We start from the raw sequence: 17447 nt of genomic DNA on the forward strand, positions 1-17447 counted from the left end.
TGAAAAGGTGCTAATAATGGTGAGCAGCAGTATATATGGCAAACTGAAGAAGAAAACACAGAAGAGACAACGTAAAGACAAGAAAGTAAAGAAGAAAGGGAAAGCACGCTAGAAGTTACATTAGAATTATAATATATACAGTTACTAATAGACGTCTGTTTTCTAAAAATAAAATACAAAGCAATATTACATGGTCATTTCTCATTGTTATATATTTATATATTAACTATATGTACATATGTATAGTAACCTTCCCCCCAAAATACCCAACATTCCTCCTCCCTCTTCTTCCTAACTCCCAATCTCAGTGATCTGCCATTCATTACAGTTATTTTCAGTGCAGAATCTCCATGTCTGAACAATGTCTGTAACTTCTCTATACTACAATAATAAACATGTTCATATTACAAATTACTATTTCCATCTACGATCCATTCCTTCTTTGTGGGAACATCTGATGTGATCGAGTTTTTATAACTTTCCACTAAGTTTAGTAGTTTTTTCCTCATCATTGGGAGGTGACTCCCTTCTCTATTCCCCAATACACATATTATAGGTTCTAAGGGGACTGGGATTGTAAATTCTTACTAAATTATCCCAATAACCTGAAACTTAAAACATTTTTTTCCAATAACGTCTGAGTATCTAAATTAATTTTCTTCATTTCTTCTTCCTCCATTTCCTTTTTGCTGGAGCAGAGGTCGCCCAACCTGTTCCCTCATTATGGCCTTAAATATCTTGGATACAATACTCTTATTACTGCAATTTCTCACAAACAAAGCTTTAACTGTTTGCTATGTTTTCCCCAAAAGTGCTGTATATCCATTATAACTCTGTAAGGCCTGACATAACAATTTAAGCTCATCTTCTGTTTTGTTTTTATTTTTAATGTAGACAGTATGACCTCTTTGTCCTTTTTTTTCCTTTCCTCGGCTGTTTATTTCTCCACACGAGGTCCTTGATTACATTTTCTATGATTTTAAATTCTTTTTTAAACTCCAAATTTTATTTTGAGTGCACAACAAAAATGGTGGGATGCAGTATCATATTAATGATTTGTTTTAACAAAAATTACGGTAAAATACCCCTCTTCCATTTCCACGGTTTCCCAATCCATAATGCTTGTGTAAGAATATACAGAGACAACATGTACAGAAATACTAGGGCTACAGCGACATCACATATGTTATACAGAAGAATAACGCTGTCACCATAGCTCTTTATACAGTGACTTATAGATCAGACAAGCTCCTCATATTTAGGCAGTTTCTATTTTACTCAGACGCTTTTTATATGAATAAGATCAGTGAGTCTCATTATACCGAGTAGAGAAGCTCCAGGGACAAAGACCGTCTCGTACTGACACGCTGGAAGCCCGAAGTCTCCAGCCCCGGGGCCCAGATTCTCTCATTTTTGGCTCCAGCGTTTCTTTTAGAATAAATCCCCTTCTCATACCGTCCTGTAGTAATGACTTTGTTAATCACGTTTTGTCGGAGGGTCGTCTGAATCCATCTAAATGTTATCAATTTATGTGTAAGAAACAATCGTCCTACAGCAGTTTTCATGTGTGTTTGTGGCGCCCCTGCGGCTTCAGGCGCCACAGGGTACTGCACCTTACTTAGGGTGTAGTATCTATCCTGGGTCTAACGAAGGTCGATGCCGGTTACACCACAAAAACACACACTTACACGGTAAGGTTGCTCTCCCCAGTGGGGACTGGGCAAGGGTCGGGTCAAAGTAGGGGGTCACTGTATCAGTTGGGTTTATAGGACGCCTCCGCACCAGGGGCTCCCCGGATCCACTGAACCGGGACCCAAGGTCAGGGATAGGCAGCCATCAGGGGAAGTTAGGAGCACACGGGAGGGAAACAGGTTGACCTAGTGAGAGTAGTGAACCAGCCGGTGGCAGCGGCTGGGGGCAACAGCTTCCTGAACCGACAACACACGCAATGGTGGCAGCGGCTGGGGGCAACAGCTTCCTGAACCGACAACACACGCAATGGGGAGTGTAGCTGCAGACACAGCTGAGTGGACGTGCTGGACAGCAGCTCCATGAGCCAAGGAGTCTACACACGGTCACTGAGGTGAAGCAGGCGGCTGCTTCCACAGGACCGACTCTTCGGGGTACAGACCCCAGGGCAGATATACTTTAAGTTATCTACCAATTTTGCAAGGGTCACAGGAACTGGCTTTAAAGCCACCAGACCTGTCACATTTTCCTGGAGCCAAATAGCACATAGAATCCGGGGCCAAAGTCTTCGGCTAGCCCCACATCGGAACCGCGCTATCAGCATACAGGACGGGACACTTAACTGACACCGGGATCCCCAAGTGCTTCACGCCATGGGGATCCAATACTTAGAACATCAAAGGAGGAAGGGCTCACCGGCTGTGACACTGGTATTGACCTTCTACCTATCGATCCAGAATCGGCTGGAACTCATTGTGTCAGGGACCAGTACTCTGGGGCAGCACTAAGACGAACTGTGAGTAAAATATCTGGAACCGAAGCCCCTGCCTCTGCCTCTCATTTTGCCGGCGCTAAGCGCTGTGGCGCCAACGGGGACTACCACCACCGTCCCTGTCCTCCATCATTTTCCCGGGGTAATCCCGCTCCACCTGCAGGCAGCAACACCATCCTGGCTGCGACATTGAACAACAGCCCCAGAGAGCAGCACTTGCAGCGGTGGCCCTTCCGTGGCCGCATACCGCAGGTGGCGTCACGATCATCTAGAGACTTTCCTCACCCGTCACCCCCACCTTCATCCACCAACTACCACCTCCATCCTTCCTACCACCCTCCCTTTCTGTACGCCTCGGGGAAACGGAACCGGACCAGGCCACTCCGTGACGACGCAGAGAATCTGCACCGCCGACCCGGCAACGAGTAGGTTAAAAACACTTGCCCCATGGGGCGCTGCATGTCCAGTGTAAGTTCTTCTATATTCCCTTATATAAAACCTTGGTGTCTCCGAACAAACCTGCTCATTATGATTTTACAATTATAATAATTTACTCCAAAAAAGTATTTATACTCCGCAGCCTGTGTATAAGATCTGCAGCTTCCGCTCAGCACTTCCCACCTTTGTCCTTTGTACGTATGCCGACCTTGTGGAGAAACAGAGGATCATATATCCCCTATGGATGATTTATAGTTCTGACAGTCTACCAAGTCCACTAGAGATATAGATCTGACCTCTTCTTATCCTTGTCCATTGATCTTCAGTAACGGCCCAATGTCTCTTTCCCATTTACACATAATAACAAGAGGATCATTTCCCACATATTTGGATAGCGGCACTTTATAAAGTCCAGAAATCTCACCAGACGTTCTCCGTGAATTAGATTTTGTGCTCAGCATCATGTCTGATCGCTGTCCAAGTTCTTTAATTGTATTTTGTGTAATAAACGCTTTTTACTGGATCAGATCTGAATATATCGATAACAACATCTATGAGGAGGATAAATTCTTCTAATTGCTGAAACGAGCAGAAATCATTATTGGACGATAGGCGGCTGAGTCTCGTAATACCTGATGAAATCCATTTCTCACCCATCTAGATGTAGGGATTCAGGAAGGGTCTGATTGTTCCCCACAGATGTATAAAAAGTGCGGCCTTTATCTCCTCAGGGTTTTATTTAAGATCACATTCAACCTTTTCACGACATATGATGTACTGGGTAGAGGTAGATGAAGTCAGGTTCATCTCTGCCATCTGCCACTGGCAGCGATCGCTGCACATGTCAGCTGATTTGAACAGCTGACATGTGCGGGTATGAGGCACGAGTGGATTCGCTACCCTGTTATGCCTGTTAACCCCTTACAGCGCGCTGTATATGCTTGCCATGGTAAACATTCACATACACGGCGCCATTAGAAGTCACGTAATGTGATCACGTGGATCCGATGGTTGCCATGGTAGCACAGGGTCATGTGATGACTCCTGTAGCTATCATGGATCAGTTCCTCTTACAGCCGGCAGAGGGGAGAGCAGCTTTTGTGCAGATCAGAGCAATGCTGCTCTGATCTACAAGAAACAATCAGCGATCAGACAGCTGATCATTACAGTCTTCTAGGGGGACTAGTAAAATAAAAAAAGTTTTAAAAAATTAAAAATAAATAAAAAAACCCTAAAAATTCTAATCACCCCCATTCGCCCCATTGAAAATTAAAGGGTTAAAAAAATAAAAACATACACATATTTGGTATCGCCGCGTTCAGAAATGCCCGATCTATCAAAATATAAAATCAATTAATCTGATCGGTAAACGGTGTAGCGGCAAAATAATTCTAAACGACAAAATTACATTTGCGCAAATTTTGCAGAAAATGTGATCAAAACTGCGCTTCGGCGCAAAAATGGTACCGTTAAAAACATAAGCTCAAGATGCAAAAAATAAGCCGTCACTGAGACATAGATCCCGAAAAATGAGAACGCTATGGATCATGGAAAATCTTTTTTGGGACAAATGTCTGAAGTTCCTTTAAGACATCAGATAAAAATAAACCTATACATGTTTGGTGTCTACAAACTCGTACCGACCTGAGGCATCACACCGACACATCAGTTTTACCATATAGTGAACACTGCATGATTGTTTTTGGGATAGTTTATTCGCAATCTCAAGTTTTTTGCACTTGGTGATTTTTGCTGCTTTCCAGTACATTATATGGAAAAAACTTACGGTTTCATTTAAAAATAGAACTTGTCCCGCAAAAAATAACCCCTTATATGGCAAGATTGACAGAAAAATGAAAACGTTCCGGCTCTCGGAAGAAGGGGAGCAAAAAAAAATAGCGGTGAAGGGGTTAAACACAATTTCTTTCACACAATGATTTTTTCTTTACACTTTTGTAACAACCGTTGCAGGTTCAAGTCTCCAAAGGAAAAGGAGGCAGAAGAAATATCTCAGGAGGTATAAATATATGGAATACAAATATAACATGCAAAGGTTAGCGTGTAAGACGAGGTCTGTATGAAGAAGAGACGGGGACAGCAAACATCAGAGTAATAATGTCTACCATGGGAGATTCATCATAGTATGCACATATATATACCCACAATACATGAAGGAAAGGTAGTGATAGGATGCAAGTTATGGAGACATATATGTGTATAAGTATCCACTAAGTATTAGAGTATGTATAGAGTAACCAGGAGGAATAGAGAGGAGCGTACAATATACTAATGTATAGAGTCCATAGAAGTAGATATAACCATACATTGCAGCAAAGAACATGGAAAGATCACTGCACTATATGGGGTCATAGTAATAATCCCTTTAGTAACACTTACATGTAAGGCAGAGTGATAGTTGTGCATCACCACACCCTAACGAGCGTTTCACCCTTTCTTTGTTAAAGGATTGTGTCAAAAAAGGGAATTGGTTTGGTATACGTAGACCTGCTAGTGGCCAGCAACCGATTATCAGTGGAAGCGTCATAAGAGTAAGTCACATGGCCGGCATTCAAATAGTGGAAGTGTCATGAGGGTACATTTTTGAAAACTGGGAAAAGGAAATAAGTTACATAAAAACAAAAAAAACATTTCAAAGAGATCTCAATAACTATGAAACTCATAAGGTCTTCTGATGGCAACACCCCCCCATCTAGAAGTTCATCCATAGCGTCACTTTTTCTCTTGAAAGTGGATCATCTAAAATGACATCAGAATAAGGACAGACGAACTGATGTGATTACAACAAGATCAGTTGGGAAACATAAACACCATGTTGGAGCGACCTGTCTTCAGAACATTAGACTGGAAGCCCATCTCCAGGTAGTAAACCTTTCCATGCATATATTACCTGCACCTCAGATCAGCTTTTTCTCTAAAGGTCGGACATTCTCTCCTTCCAAAACCTTAGACACGTTCACAGCCATAACAGATGTCCATCCTTTCCGCAGAAAATTGCTTTTAAAGAGGAGCCATTAGAAGTCTGAGAGTAATGAAATCGTTAATACAACTCAAGAGAAAGAACCAGTAACCATTTTGGAGTCTCTTCTGGAACAATCAGACTCCTAGCGGGTAAATATTTTGCTAATCACCTATATAAAAAAGAAAAAGTTCCTATCTCTATCTATACATTAATTAGACAGGAGGTGCACAAAACGTAATTTCAGTGTAACACATTTCAATTTAACCATTTAATTTCCAGAACGTGTTTATGGATAGCAATAGTACCATGAAAAAATACTTTCTCTAATGCCTATATATACGCCACCTGAGTAAATACATATGAAGAAATAACCATGTCAAAACTGTTCTCACCCACAAAGCTCTCCGCAGTGCGTCACCCCCCTACATCGCCACCCTCCTCTCTGTCTATCACCACAAAGCTCTCCACAGTGCGGCACCCCTCTACATCTCCACCCTCCGCTCTGTCTATCACCACAAAGCTCTCCACAGTGCGGCACCCCCCTACATCGCCACCCTCCTCTCTGTCTATCACCACAAAGCTCTCCACAGTGCGTCACCCCCCTACATCTCCACCCTCCTCTCTGTCTATCACCACAAAGCTCTCCACAGTGCGTCACCCCTCTACATCACCACCCTCCTCTCTGTCTATCACCACAAAGCTCTCCACAGTGCGTCACCCCCCTACATCTCCACCCTCCTCTCCGTCTATCACCCCACCCGTTCTCTACGCTCTGCAAAAGACTTTCGACTAACATCCACACTAATTCGAACCTCCCACTCCCAAATCCAAGACTTCTTCCGAGCTGCACCAAACCTCTGGAACGCTCTACCCCAAGAAGTTAGGACGAATCACAACTTACTCAGCTTCAGACGCACCCTAAAAATGCATCTTTTTAGGGCGGCCTATCAAACTCCCTAGCCAAACTAATTTCACCTAATCCCTCCACAACGTCTCAGAAAATAACCCCACGTCAAACTCCATGGCACCCAAATGCATCTCAAGGCCCTGGCCAACTGGTCCAGGAACCCATTATCTATCCCCCATTTTCTTGATATGGCTGGATTGTTATTGTAAATAAGCACTTGTACCTTGCTCCCCCCCCATCTCATTGTAGATTGTAAGCTCTCACGAGCAGGGTTGTCTTTTTTCCATTTAAATATTGTATTTTCTATAACTCTTACTTGTTTGTATATGATCCTCCAGAATTGTAAAGCGCTGCGGAATATGTTGGCGCTATAGAAATAAAGATTATTATTATTCTTATCATATTATTATTAAAACTGATATAAAAACAATGATGATAATTCCACTAGTTCATTACTTTTATCTGTAATTGACATTAAATAATAAAACATGAATAAATCTGTGTCCACCATTAATAATCCGCATTAATGTGATATGTTACACTGAAATTATATTTTGTGCACCTCCTGTCTAATTAATGTATTTAGTGCACCTGTTATGTTAACATATACAGCACATGGCAAAAGTATTCAGCCCCTTTGAATTTTTCAACCTTTTCCCACATTTCAGGCTTCAAACATAAAGTGAAAAATGTTAATGTTCTGGTGAAGAATCAACAAGTGGGACACAATTGTGAAGGTGACCGATATTAATTGCATATTTTAAACTTTTATAATAAATAAATAACTTAAAATTGGCTCGTGCAATATTATTCATCCCCTTTAAGTTAATACTTTGTAGTGCCACCTTTTGCTGCGATTACAGCTGCAGTCGCTTGGGGTATGTCTCTATCAGTTTTGCACATGGAGAGGCTGAAATTCTCGCCCATTCTTTGTAAACAGCTGGAGCTGAGTGAGGTTGGATGGAGAGCGTTTGTGAACAGCAGTTTTCAGCTCTTTCCACAGATTCTCGATTGGGTTCAGGTCTGGGCTGTGACTTGGCCATTTTAACACCTGGATATGTTTATTTGTGAACCATTCCATTGTATATTTTGCTTTATGTTTAGGATCATTGTCTTCTTGAAAGACAAATCTCCGTCCCAGTCTCAGGTCTTTTGCAGACTCCAACAGATTTTCTTCAAGAATGGTCCTGTATTTGGCTCCATCCATCTTCCCATCAATTTTAACCATCTTCCCTGTCCCTGCTGAAGAAAAGCAGGCCAAGACCATGATGTTGCAACCTCCATGTTTGACAGTGGGGATGGTGTGTTCAGGGTGATGAGCTGTGTTGCTTTTATGCCAAACATATCGTTTGGCATTGCGCCTGTTACGGGGGCTGTCTGATTATAAAAACCAAAGGGATATCAGACAGTCAGGGTCCACTGTGCAAAGTCTCTGCTGCAGACTATGGCAGAGGATAAGGGGTATCTTGTACTACGGAAGCAGTACTGACACTGATACGTCTCAGTGACACTAGAGCCAATCACGGCGTGTACTGTTAAAGTCACAGCGACTACCGTATTTAGCATTAACGTAAAAGGGATAGGTTAATGATTGAGGAAGAGTATATAAGTGTGCCGCTGTAAATAGTAGTAGCACAAGTGCAGAGTGCAATACCTCTGTTAAACTCACAGAGGCATATAGTTAGGAAATAAAGCAATTCCTCCCTTACTTGGAGGGTGTGTGGTATGGTCTCTGTTAATGATCACAGAGACAAAAGCAGTGAGTGTGAAATGGCACCTACCTAGGTCCGTTCCTCTAGTGGTGCCAGGAGACGGACAGCAGCGTAAGCCGCACAAAGCTCCTACCTGCGTTCGCTCCACTAGTGTGCGAGTACACGAACCACTAGAAATGGCACCTGCCTAGGTCCGCTCCACTAGTGGTGCAAAAGAGACGGACAGCAGCACAAGCCGCACAAAGCTCCTACCTCTGTTCGCTCCCCTAGTGTGCGAGGATACGAACAACTGCCAGATGCAGTATAAGGAACGTTACCCTAGCGGTAACGTCCACCTACGAGTAGAATCACAAGGCCCAGCCGGACCATGTGCCTCAGGCACCTGCCTATGTCCTCTCCACTAAGATGTAAGGATACGGACTGCAGCCGAAGCTGTAAGGTACAAGAACGCTACCCTGCCGGTAGCGCTCACCTAGCATAGACAGAGAGATGCCTAGAGGGACGTGCACAGAGCGTCTACTCTCATGCATGAACCAAGTGGACTGAGCGCCGGGCGGCATGCGTCAGAGTCTTATATAGACTCTGTGCCTCATCCAAGATGGAGGACACCAGAGCCAATCCGCTGCCAGAACGACAGCAATGACGTCACGCTGGCCTATCACCGAGCAAAGCGTCACAAACACATGACCAGCGACCAATCGGCATAGAAGGTGTCAGAGACATGTGACCACGTGTCACAAGCACATGACCAGCGGCCAATCATCTTAGAAGGTGTCAGAGACATGTGACCTCGTGTTAGCGATGATGTCACCCGCACATGTGCAATGGCTCCAAGATAGGACTTAGTCTCCAGCGCTTGCACATGTGCAGTAGCAAGAAATCCGAACACAGTCTCCAGTGCCACAGCAACCGTAACAGCGCCCAAATAGTTCGATTTTGGTTTCATCTGACCAGAGCACCTTCTTCCACATGTTTGGAGCGTCTCCCAGGTGGCTTGTGGCAATCTTTAAACAACACTTTGTATGGATATCTTTGAGAAATGGCTTTCTTCTTGCCACTCTTTCATAAAGGCCAGATTTGTGCAGTGTACGACTGATTGTTGTCCTATGGACAGACTCTCCCACCTCAGCTGTAGATCTCTGCAGTTCATCCAGAGTAATCATGGGCCTCTTGGCTGCATCTCTGATCAGTCTTCTCCTTGTTTGAGATGAAAGTTTGGATCAACGGCCGGGTCTTGGTAGATTTGCAGTGGTATGATATTAATTCCATTTCAATATGATCGCTTGCACAGTGCTTCTTGGGATGTTTAAAGTTGTGGAAATCTTTTTGTAACCAAATCCGTCTTTAAATTTCTCCACAACAGTATCATGGACCTGCCTGTTGTGTTCCTTGGTCTTCATGAGGCTATCTGTGTATTAAACAGAACACTGAGACTATATCACACAGCAGGTGCATTTATACGGAGACTTGATTACACACAGGAGGCTTATATTTATCATCAGTCATTTAGGACAACATTGGATCATTCAGAGATCCTCAATGAACTTCTGGAGTGAGTTTGCTGCACTGAAAGTAAAGGGGCAAAATAATATTGCACGCCCCAATTTTCAGTTTATTCTTTTTTACAAAAGTTTAAAATAAGCAATAAATTTTGTTCACCTTTCACAATTGTGTCCCACTTCTTGTTGATTCTTCACCAGAACATTAATATTTTTATTTTTATGTTTGAAGCCTGAAATGTGGGAAAAGGTTGAAAAATTCAAGGGAGCCGAATACTTTCGCAAGGCACTGTAGATTCTAGATGTCCGGGGGTTGATTCTGTTATTCAGCATCTGGGGAAGTTTGGAGGGAGGTCCAGCGGAAAATTGGGCTCAGGGTCGCCAGAAGGGATATGTGGATAGGAGACGTTCCGTGGGGCCAGTCTTTCAGGTAGGGGATAAGGTGTGGTTTTCCACCAGGAACATCGAGCTTAGGACCCAGTTTGGCAGATGGGACTTTAAGTTTATTGATCCTTATGAGATTATTGAGGTGGTTAACCCAGTTGCTTTTCGGTTGCATCTTCCTCAGTCTCTACGTATTCCCAATGTTTTTCACAAGTCGTTGCTCAAACCTTTTGTACGTTCCGTTTTGGACTTACCGTCTCCACCTCCTCCTGTTTTGGTGAATCGTGAGACGGAGTATGAAGTTCAATGCATTGTCGACTCCCAGAGGGTTCGTACTTCCCTTCAGTATTTGATTCATTGGAGGGGTTACGTGCCCGAAGATAGGTCTTTGGTGTCGGTGCGCTCTGTGCGAGCCGACCGACTGATCAGGGCTTTTCATCGGGGGTTTCCTGGGAAACCTGGGAGTCCGGTGGCCCCCCTTGAGAAGGGTGTACTGTCATGACCCCGGCTGTCAGTGTTTCCGGAAGTGTGGCCAGGGGGAGGAGCCTCTCCTCCATTCCTCGTTCCTGGAATCACGGTGCCTTTATCTTCAGGGCACTTCCTTTTATGCGGTGCCAGTTATAATTCTGCTCCACATTGTACCTGTAAGTTCTGATTTTGCATCCCGTCCTTACTACAATCCTTCTCCCTGCCTCACGTACACTGTGTCTGCTCCCCACGCCTCTTGTTCTGACTGTGTACGTACTCCCTGCCTCCCGTCCAGACTTTCCGTCCCCTAAGCTTTCCATCCTGACCGCCTCCGTTCCTTTCGGACTCCTTCCTCCCTCCCCTGTTGTTCCGCCCTCCTTGCTACTACCTGCTCTCCTGGCTCCCAACTTCAGCTTGTCTATTAACTCTGTTTCCGCGCTTCCACGGTCTTTGACATTTTCTCTTAGCTTCCTGACTCAGCTCTCCTTAGACTGTCTCCGTTTGACCCCTGGTACCTCATTGACCTCCTGGTTCTGACTTGGACCCGTACGACCTTCCACTTCTTCCACTGGGGAGACTTGTGCCTTCTAGTGGAGGATTGCTGTCAGCACTCTCCTGGTGCTTTGGCTCCCCCTGCTGGTTTGTTAAGTCTAGTACCATCTAGTGGGGAATCCCTACCTAGCATTCTCCTGACATTCCAGCTCCCCCTGCTGGTTCATTACAATACTATATCGTAAAACTAATAATTTTATTCAAAGGTACAACTCGTCCCGCAAAAAATAAGCCCTTATATGGCAAGATTGACAGAAAAATAAAAAAAGTTACGGCTCTCGGAAGAAGGGGAGGCAAAAAATCATCAAAACGGAAAATGGCCCTGGGGGAAGGGGTTAAGCCAGGTGTTGGTACTTTTGGCAGTGTGGACAGGTGCTTAAGTCTTGCTAGAAAATGAGATTTCCATCTCCAAAAAGTTTGTCGGCAGAGGAAACCATGAACTGCTCTAAAATTTCCTGGTAGATGGCTGCGCTTACTTTGGTCTTGATAAAACACAGTGGACCTACATCAGCAGATGACATGGCTCCCCAAACCATCACTGATTGTGGAAACTTCACACTAGACCTCAAGCAGCTTGGATTGTGGCCTCTCCACTCTTCCTCCAGACTCTGGGACCTTGATTGCCCAATGAAATGCAAAATGTACTTTAATCTGAAAACAACAACTTGGACCACTGAGAACAGTCCAGTTCTTTTTCTCCTTGGCCCAGGTAAGACACTTCTTGCCTTGTCTATTGGTCATGAGGGGCTTGACACAAGGAATGCGACAGTAGAAGCCCATGTCCTGGATACATCTGTGTGTGGAAACATTTGAGTGTATTTTGTGGCAATTATTATAATTTTCTGAGATGATTGTTGGGTTTTCATTGGCTGTAACATCAACATTAACAGAAATAAACACTTGAAATAGATCCCTCTGTGTGTAATGACTATATAATATATGCATTTACCTTTTTGTATAGAATTACTGAAATAAATTAACTTTTTCATGATATTCTAATTTATTGAGATGCACCTGTATCATGAAAGAAAAGATAATTCCAAGAACTATCAGGGGAAGCCCTATCCAATAACAAACACCCCCGTTGACAGAGACAAGGTGACGTCATAGAATTGAAGCAGGAGTGCGGCACCCGACTCACAAAGATGCCTCTTGTGCTTGCCTTAAAAGATGAAAGAAGAAAAAATCCAGAAGGTTTTTAAGGACTAAGCAACATTTTATGGAATTTTATTTTCATTTAGGAAAATACATATTAAAAACAACATCAACCTTGGACTAAGCATTGGGTTTATCGCGGACTAAAAAGTAAATAAGCGACATTGCAAGTATATATAGCACTTGTCATATCCTGCCTTTTTCCTTAACCTCTTTACGACCAAGGACGTACTGGTACGCCCTTGGTCGCCTCCCCCTGGTTACCGCAGGCTCCGGCGGCAAGCCCGTGGTAATCCTCACACATCTCAACTGATCTGATCCACCCGCACCTGTTAACCCTTTAGATTGCGCTGACAGAACAATTTAAATGGCCACGATGGGGATCGTGCTGTTCCCCGCTGCCATCGGCGCCTCGTGACGTGATCACAAGGCGCCTTGGTATTGACATGGTAGTGCATGGTCAGCTGATGACCCCTGACGCTACCATAACTCCCATCCTGTGAGAGCCCAGAGAGCAGCGGCACTCACAGGAACGCTGCATTTCTGCCGATCACAGCGATGTTGCTCTGATCAGCGATGTTGCTCTGATCAGCAGAAATGAACAAGTGCTCGCAGTGTGCAGATAAGTCCCTTAGGGAAACTATTAAAAGGAAAAAAAAAGTTTTGAAAAATATGAAACAAAAAATAAAAAAAAATCTAACAAGTTCAAATCATCTCCCATTAGCCACATTGAAAATAAAACTGTTAAAAACAATAAAAAAAATACACATTTGGTATTGCCGCCTTCAGAAATGCCCTATCAATATATAAAATCAATTAATCTGATCGGTACACGGCGTGGCAAGAAAACAATTCCAAACGCCCAAATTAAGTTTTCTGGTCACTGCAATATTGTTTAAAAATGTAATAACAGGCGATTAAAACTTAGCAATTGCAGAAAAATAGTAAAATTAAAAACGTCAGCTCATGATGCAAAAAATAACCCATCACTGAGCCCCAGATCCCGAGAAATGAGAACGCTATGGGCCTCAGAAAATGTTGCCAAAAGCGAAATTTTTTTATTAGGACAAACTTCAGAATTTTTGTTAACTCCTTAGACAAAAATAAAACATATACATGTTTAGTATCCACGAACTCGTAACGACATGAGGCATCAGTTTTACCATAAAATGAACACTGAATAAAATTTCCCCAAAACATTGTGCAATTGCACTGTTTTTGCAATTTCAACTCACTTGGAATTTTTTTCCTGTTTTCCAGTACACTATATGGTAAAACTAATTACTTCATTCAAATACACAACTCGTCCCACAAAAAAATAAGCCCTCAAATGGCAAAATTGCTGGAAAAATAAAGTTAAGGCTCTCAGAAGAAGGGGAGGAAAAAACAAAAATGAAAAACGGAAAATCGCCTGGGGTGAAGGGTTTGAAGGGTTCATTTTTCCTGTACCTTCCCTTCCCTCCCTCTTTTCTATTTCTATTAAAACTTGCTATTACTTTTTAGAATCCCTCTTTCACTCCCTACTAGAGTTGAGCGAAGTTCGAGGTTCGCCAATTTCATGTTCGAGTGATTTTGGGGGTGCTCGAGATCGAACTCAAACGTGAGCTTTATGCTAAAAGCTCGATAGCTCGAGTTACGTTCGAGAACGGTTTGATCAGCAAAAAGAGTAGCTAGTTACTAGCTGGCTTTTCACTGTAATAGTGTGAGTCACTCTGTGATTCACACTATTATCTAATTTCAGTGTATAGTGTGCGGGGGCGGCGCGTTTAGATCAGTGCTGCTGGGATAATGGCGATCGCCATTTTCTTTTTTTTTTCCCTAAGCGCGCGTGCAGTGGGGCGGGCCAGCATGTCAGCCAATCCCAGACACACACACAGCTAAGTGGTCTTTTTTGCCAGACAAGCAAGGGCATGTGTCATAGGCTGTCCATGTCACATGTCCTTGCATTATAAATACGGCCATTTTCCCTCACGGCGCCATTATCTGCTTTCTGTGTGTAGGTGACAGTCACCGCTCACGCAGCTCCTGCCGCCGATCCTGCTGTGTACGCTATACACACAGCGCTCTACAGATTAGGGACAGAAGTTTATTTCAGCCCTTTTCAGGGCTCATTTCCTCGGGCTCAGAGCCATAGGTGACAGTCAGGTCCGTGGAAACGCTGTATACAGCTTCAGATAACAGCGTCTGTGTACCTAAGCTCAGGGAATTCCTTGCTGCATTTCACCAATAAGAGGGACAGAAAGTGAGGCTTCCTTTCCTGTCCACTGACCCAGAGAACCCCGCCACTGTACTCACCTGCCCACTTTTGCTACGCTATTTTTTATAGCAAACAGTGCTGAACATAAGTGGCATCCAAAAAGTGGCTGCTGTACTCCATTGCTGTCCCACTGGTGCCAAGCATTTTCCAGCACCTCTGCATTAAACCCTCATGCACATTTTGCTACGCTATTTTTATAGCAAACAGTGCTGAACATAAGTGGCATCCAAAAAGTGGCTGCTATACTCCATTGCTGTCCCACTGGTGCCAAGCATTTTCCAGCACCTCTGCATTCAACCCTCATTCACATTTTGCTACGCTATTTTTATAGCAAACTCTGGGAATTCCTTGCTGCATTTCATTATTAGGAGGGATAGAAAGTGAGGCTTCCTTTACTGTCCTGGTACCCACAGAACACGGCCACTGTACCCACCTGCCCACTTTTGCCACGCTATTTTATTTGCCAAAAGAGCTGACTCTTTTTCTGCCATCCTAAAATTGTCTGGAATACTAAGTTAGTGTTCCTTTGCTGCCAAGCAAGGTACAACACATGTGCATTCTACACTCCTTTCCGTTTCTGGAACGCAATTATTAACTGCAGGTAGTCCAGCCAATCTGTGACGAAGGTGCAGGCGTGGATATAATGTTGCCTTCATCCAATGGTGGTTCTCTCGATGTCTGACAGGTCAACAATATCATCTGTTTCCACTTCCAAAACAAGTGACGACCCGACAATCACACTCCCGCTTACGGGTAAAGGGGTGGAAGTTCATCGTGAAAAAGCATGTGTGACTGCTGTCCCCACAGTCACAGAGGATGAAGAGCATGCAGATGCACTTGATGGGGAAGAGGGTGGTTGCACAGCCCCGCTAGAGCGCATTGTAGCACAGTGAAATTCCCATTGCGACTTGTGCTTCATTTTAAGTCTTGTACTTGGTGGGCTCCCCAGTATGCAGCAAAACCACGCAACAGGAAAAGGACTCTAGGCAGTTAGTTTGATAAATGATTGTTTAACTTTCCCAAAACAAACAATAAGAACCATGCATAAAATTGAAATAATAGAACAACCTAGTCAGCTGCCTACTACCTGCTAATCCCTCTGCGTAGCAGCAGTAATTGTGTGTTTGTGCGTGTGTGTGTGTGCGAACACGACTTACCAGTGGCGCATCACAAAAGCTTCAAAGTTATCTACTTAAACATAGACAAAACACATTACCCCCCCCACACCTTGTTAGCTGAAACCTCACAGATAAGGCAGATGATAACAGTGTGAATGCTAACCACACAGCTCTGCAACACAGTCATGGAAATCTTGAAAAGCAACAGTCAATGCAAATATGTATCGCTGTCCCTCTATGATTTAAACTGTAAGTGACAATTTGACAGTGCAGAGGCAGCAAGTCTTATTGTCTATATAGTCGGCCTACCCAGAACAGATATGTGTTTTGCTAATAAAACAAAGTGTTGCGTGCACGCATTACTGTCTGGGCACAGCCTACCGTACCCGGGTACTGTGATGTCCAGTTGCCAGAAATGCAGACTTTACGCTCCTCTCACGGTAAACAGTATAGACAGCATCGGAAGAATGTTGGTCTGTGGGACAGGATGCTGCTCACTGGCGTTACGGTGCTCCTCACCAAACTCCAACATGACTCCCCTCACAATTGAACGAAATGTTTCCGCGGTGGCTCCTTGCTGTAACACACACCTTTAGCTTTTCCTTCTGTTCATAGACATCATCTCCAAGTCCACACCCGAAGACCAATTTGCTATTGCTATAGTAACCAAACAGACAAAGGCAGATCCAAAAAACAGCAGCCCCTTGTGTGTAGTCTGCAACAATGCATGCAATGAACGGCAAATAAGCATGTTGCATTGACAGTGGCTAAAGCTGAGCAATACACCCTCATGCTATCAATTCATATCCATGTGACACTTCATGGAGGAAGTACTCAAAATTGTGAGTTTTTGCCTTCTACTTAGAGATTGTTGACAAATCTTACAGATTACATGACTTGGGTGATCCTTTGCGATGTCCAAAAAGTCCCAGGCTAGGCTTACAGCCCATGCGACCTGCATAGCCAACATGACTTATGCTCAGAGGCAGAGTTGTGGCCGAGGATTCTGTTGACGTGTTCCAGTACTTTGTCTCTGCCCAGGAAGACACAACATAAACTCGTCGTCAGTAGCATCCTCCTCCACCTCCTCTGCTGACGTCATCGACTGGCTGACTTTGGTTTGACAGTAAGTGGGGTCTCCAACCTCATCATCACCCTGAGTTTTTCATTCCCCTCGTCCTGAGTCCTCCGTGACAACCTCTTCCTGCCCTGACCAAATAGCAAAGTTGTAGTTACAATCAGGTATCTGAGTCTCCTCATCATGTTCCCCATTATCTCCACCAGGATGATGTACGTTTTGGAAGTGAGGGTGTACATTATGCTCAGCCCCTTCTTCATCGGGGCCTGGATCCAACTCACAAAGCTTCTGGCCATCTGTGCAGATCATTTCCCCTGTCTCCTGGAAGTCGCTGCCTCAACACGTCCGATTATCTGCTACACCCGCAAGCTTCAAACGGAACCGGAAAAATCATCTGTTCAGAAATGACTATAACCTTCAATGACACCACCACCGTGC

General features: G+C 43.9%; 1 protein-coding gene across 1 annotated transcript in view; it reads left to right on the plus strand.

The window, feature by feature from the left end:
* LOC142259266 (uncharacterized) overlaps positions 1 to 17447 on the plus strand; it is a 343907-nt gene that overhangs the window by 164973 nt on the left and 161487 nt on the right. Inside the window, exon 8 of the mRNA XM_075331744.1 lies at positions 9613 to 9629. Coding sequence (XP_075187859.1) covers positions 9613 to 9629 — 17 coding nt within the window. The remainder of the gene's footprint in view (positions 1 to 9612; positions 9630 to 17447) is intronic.

Source organism: Anomaloglossus baeobatrachus (assembly GCF_048569485.1).
Source record: "Anomaloglossus baeobatrachus isolate aAnoBae1 chromosome 5 unlocalized genomic scaffold, aAnoBae1.hap1 SUPER_5_unloc_5, whole genome shotgun sequence".
Lineage (NCBI taxonomy): Eukaryota > Metazoa > Chordata > Amphibia > Anura > Aromobatidae > Anomaloglossus > Anomaloglossus baeobatrachus.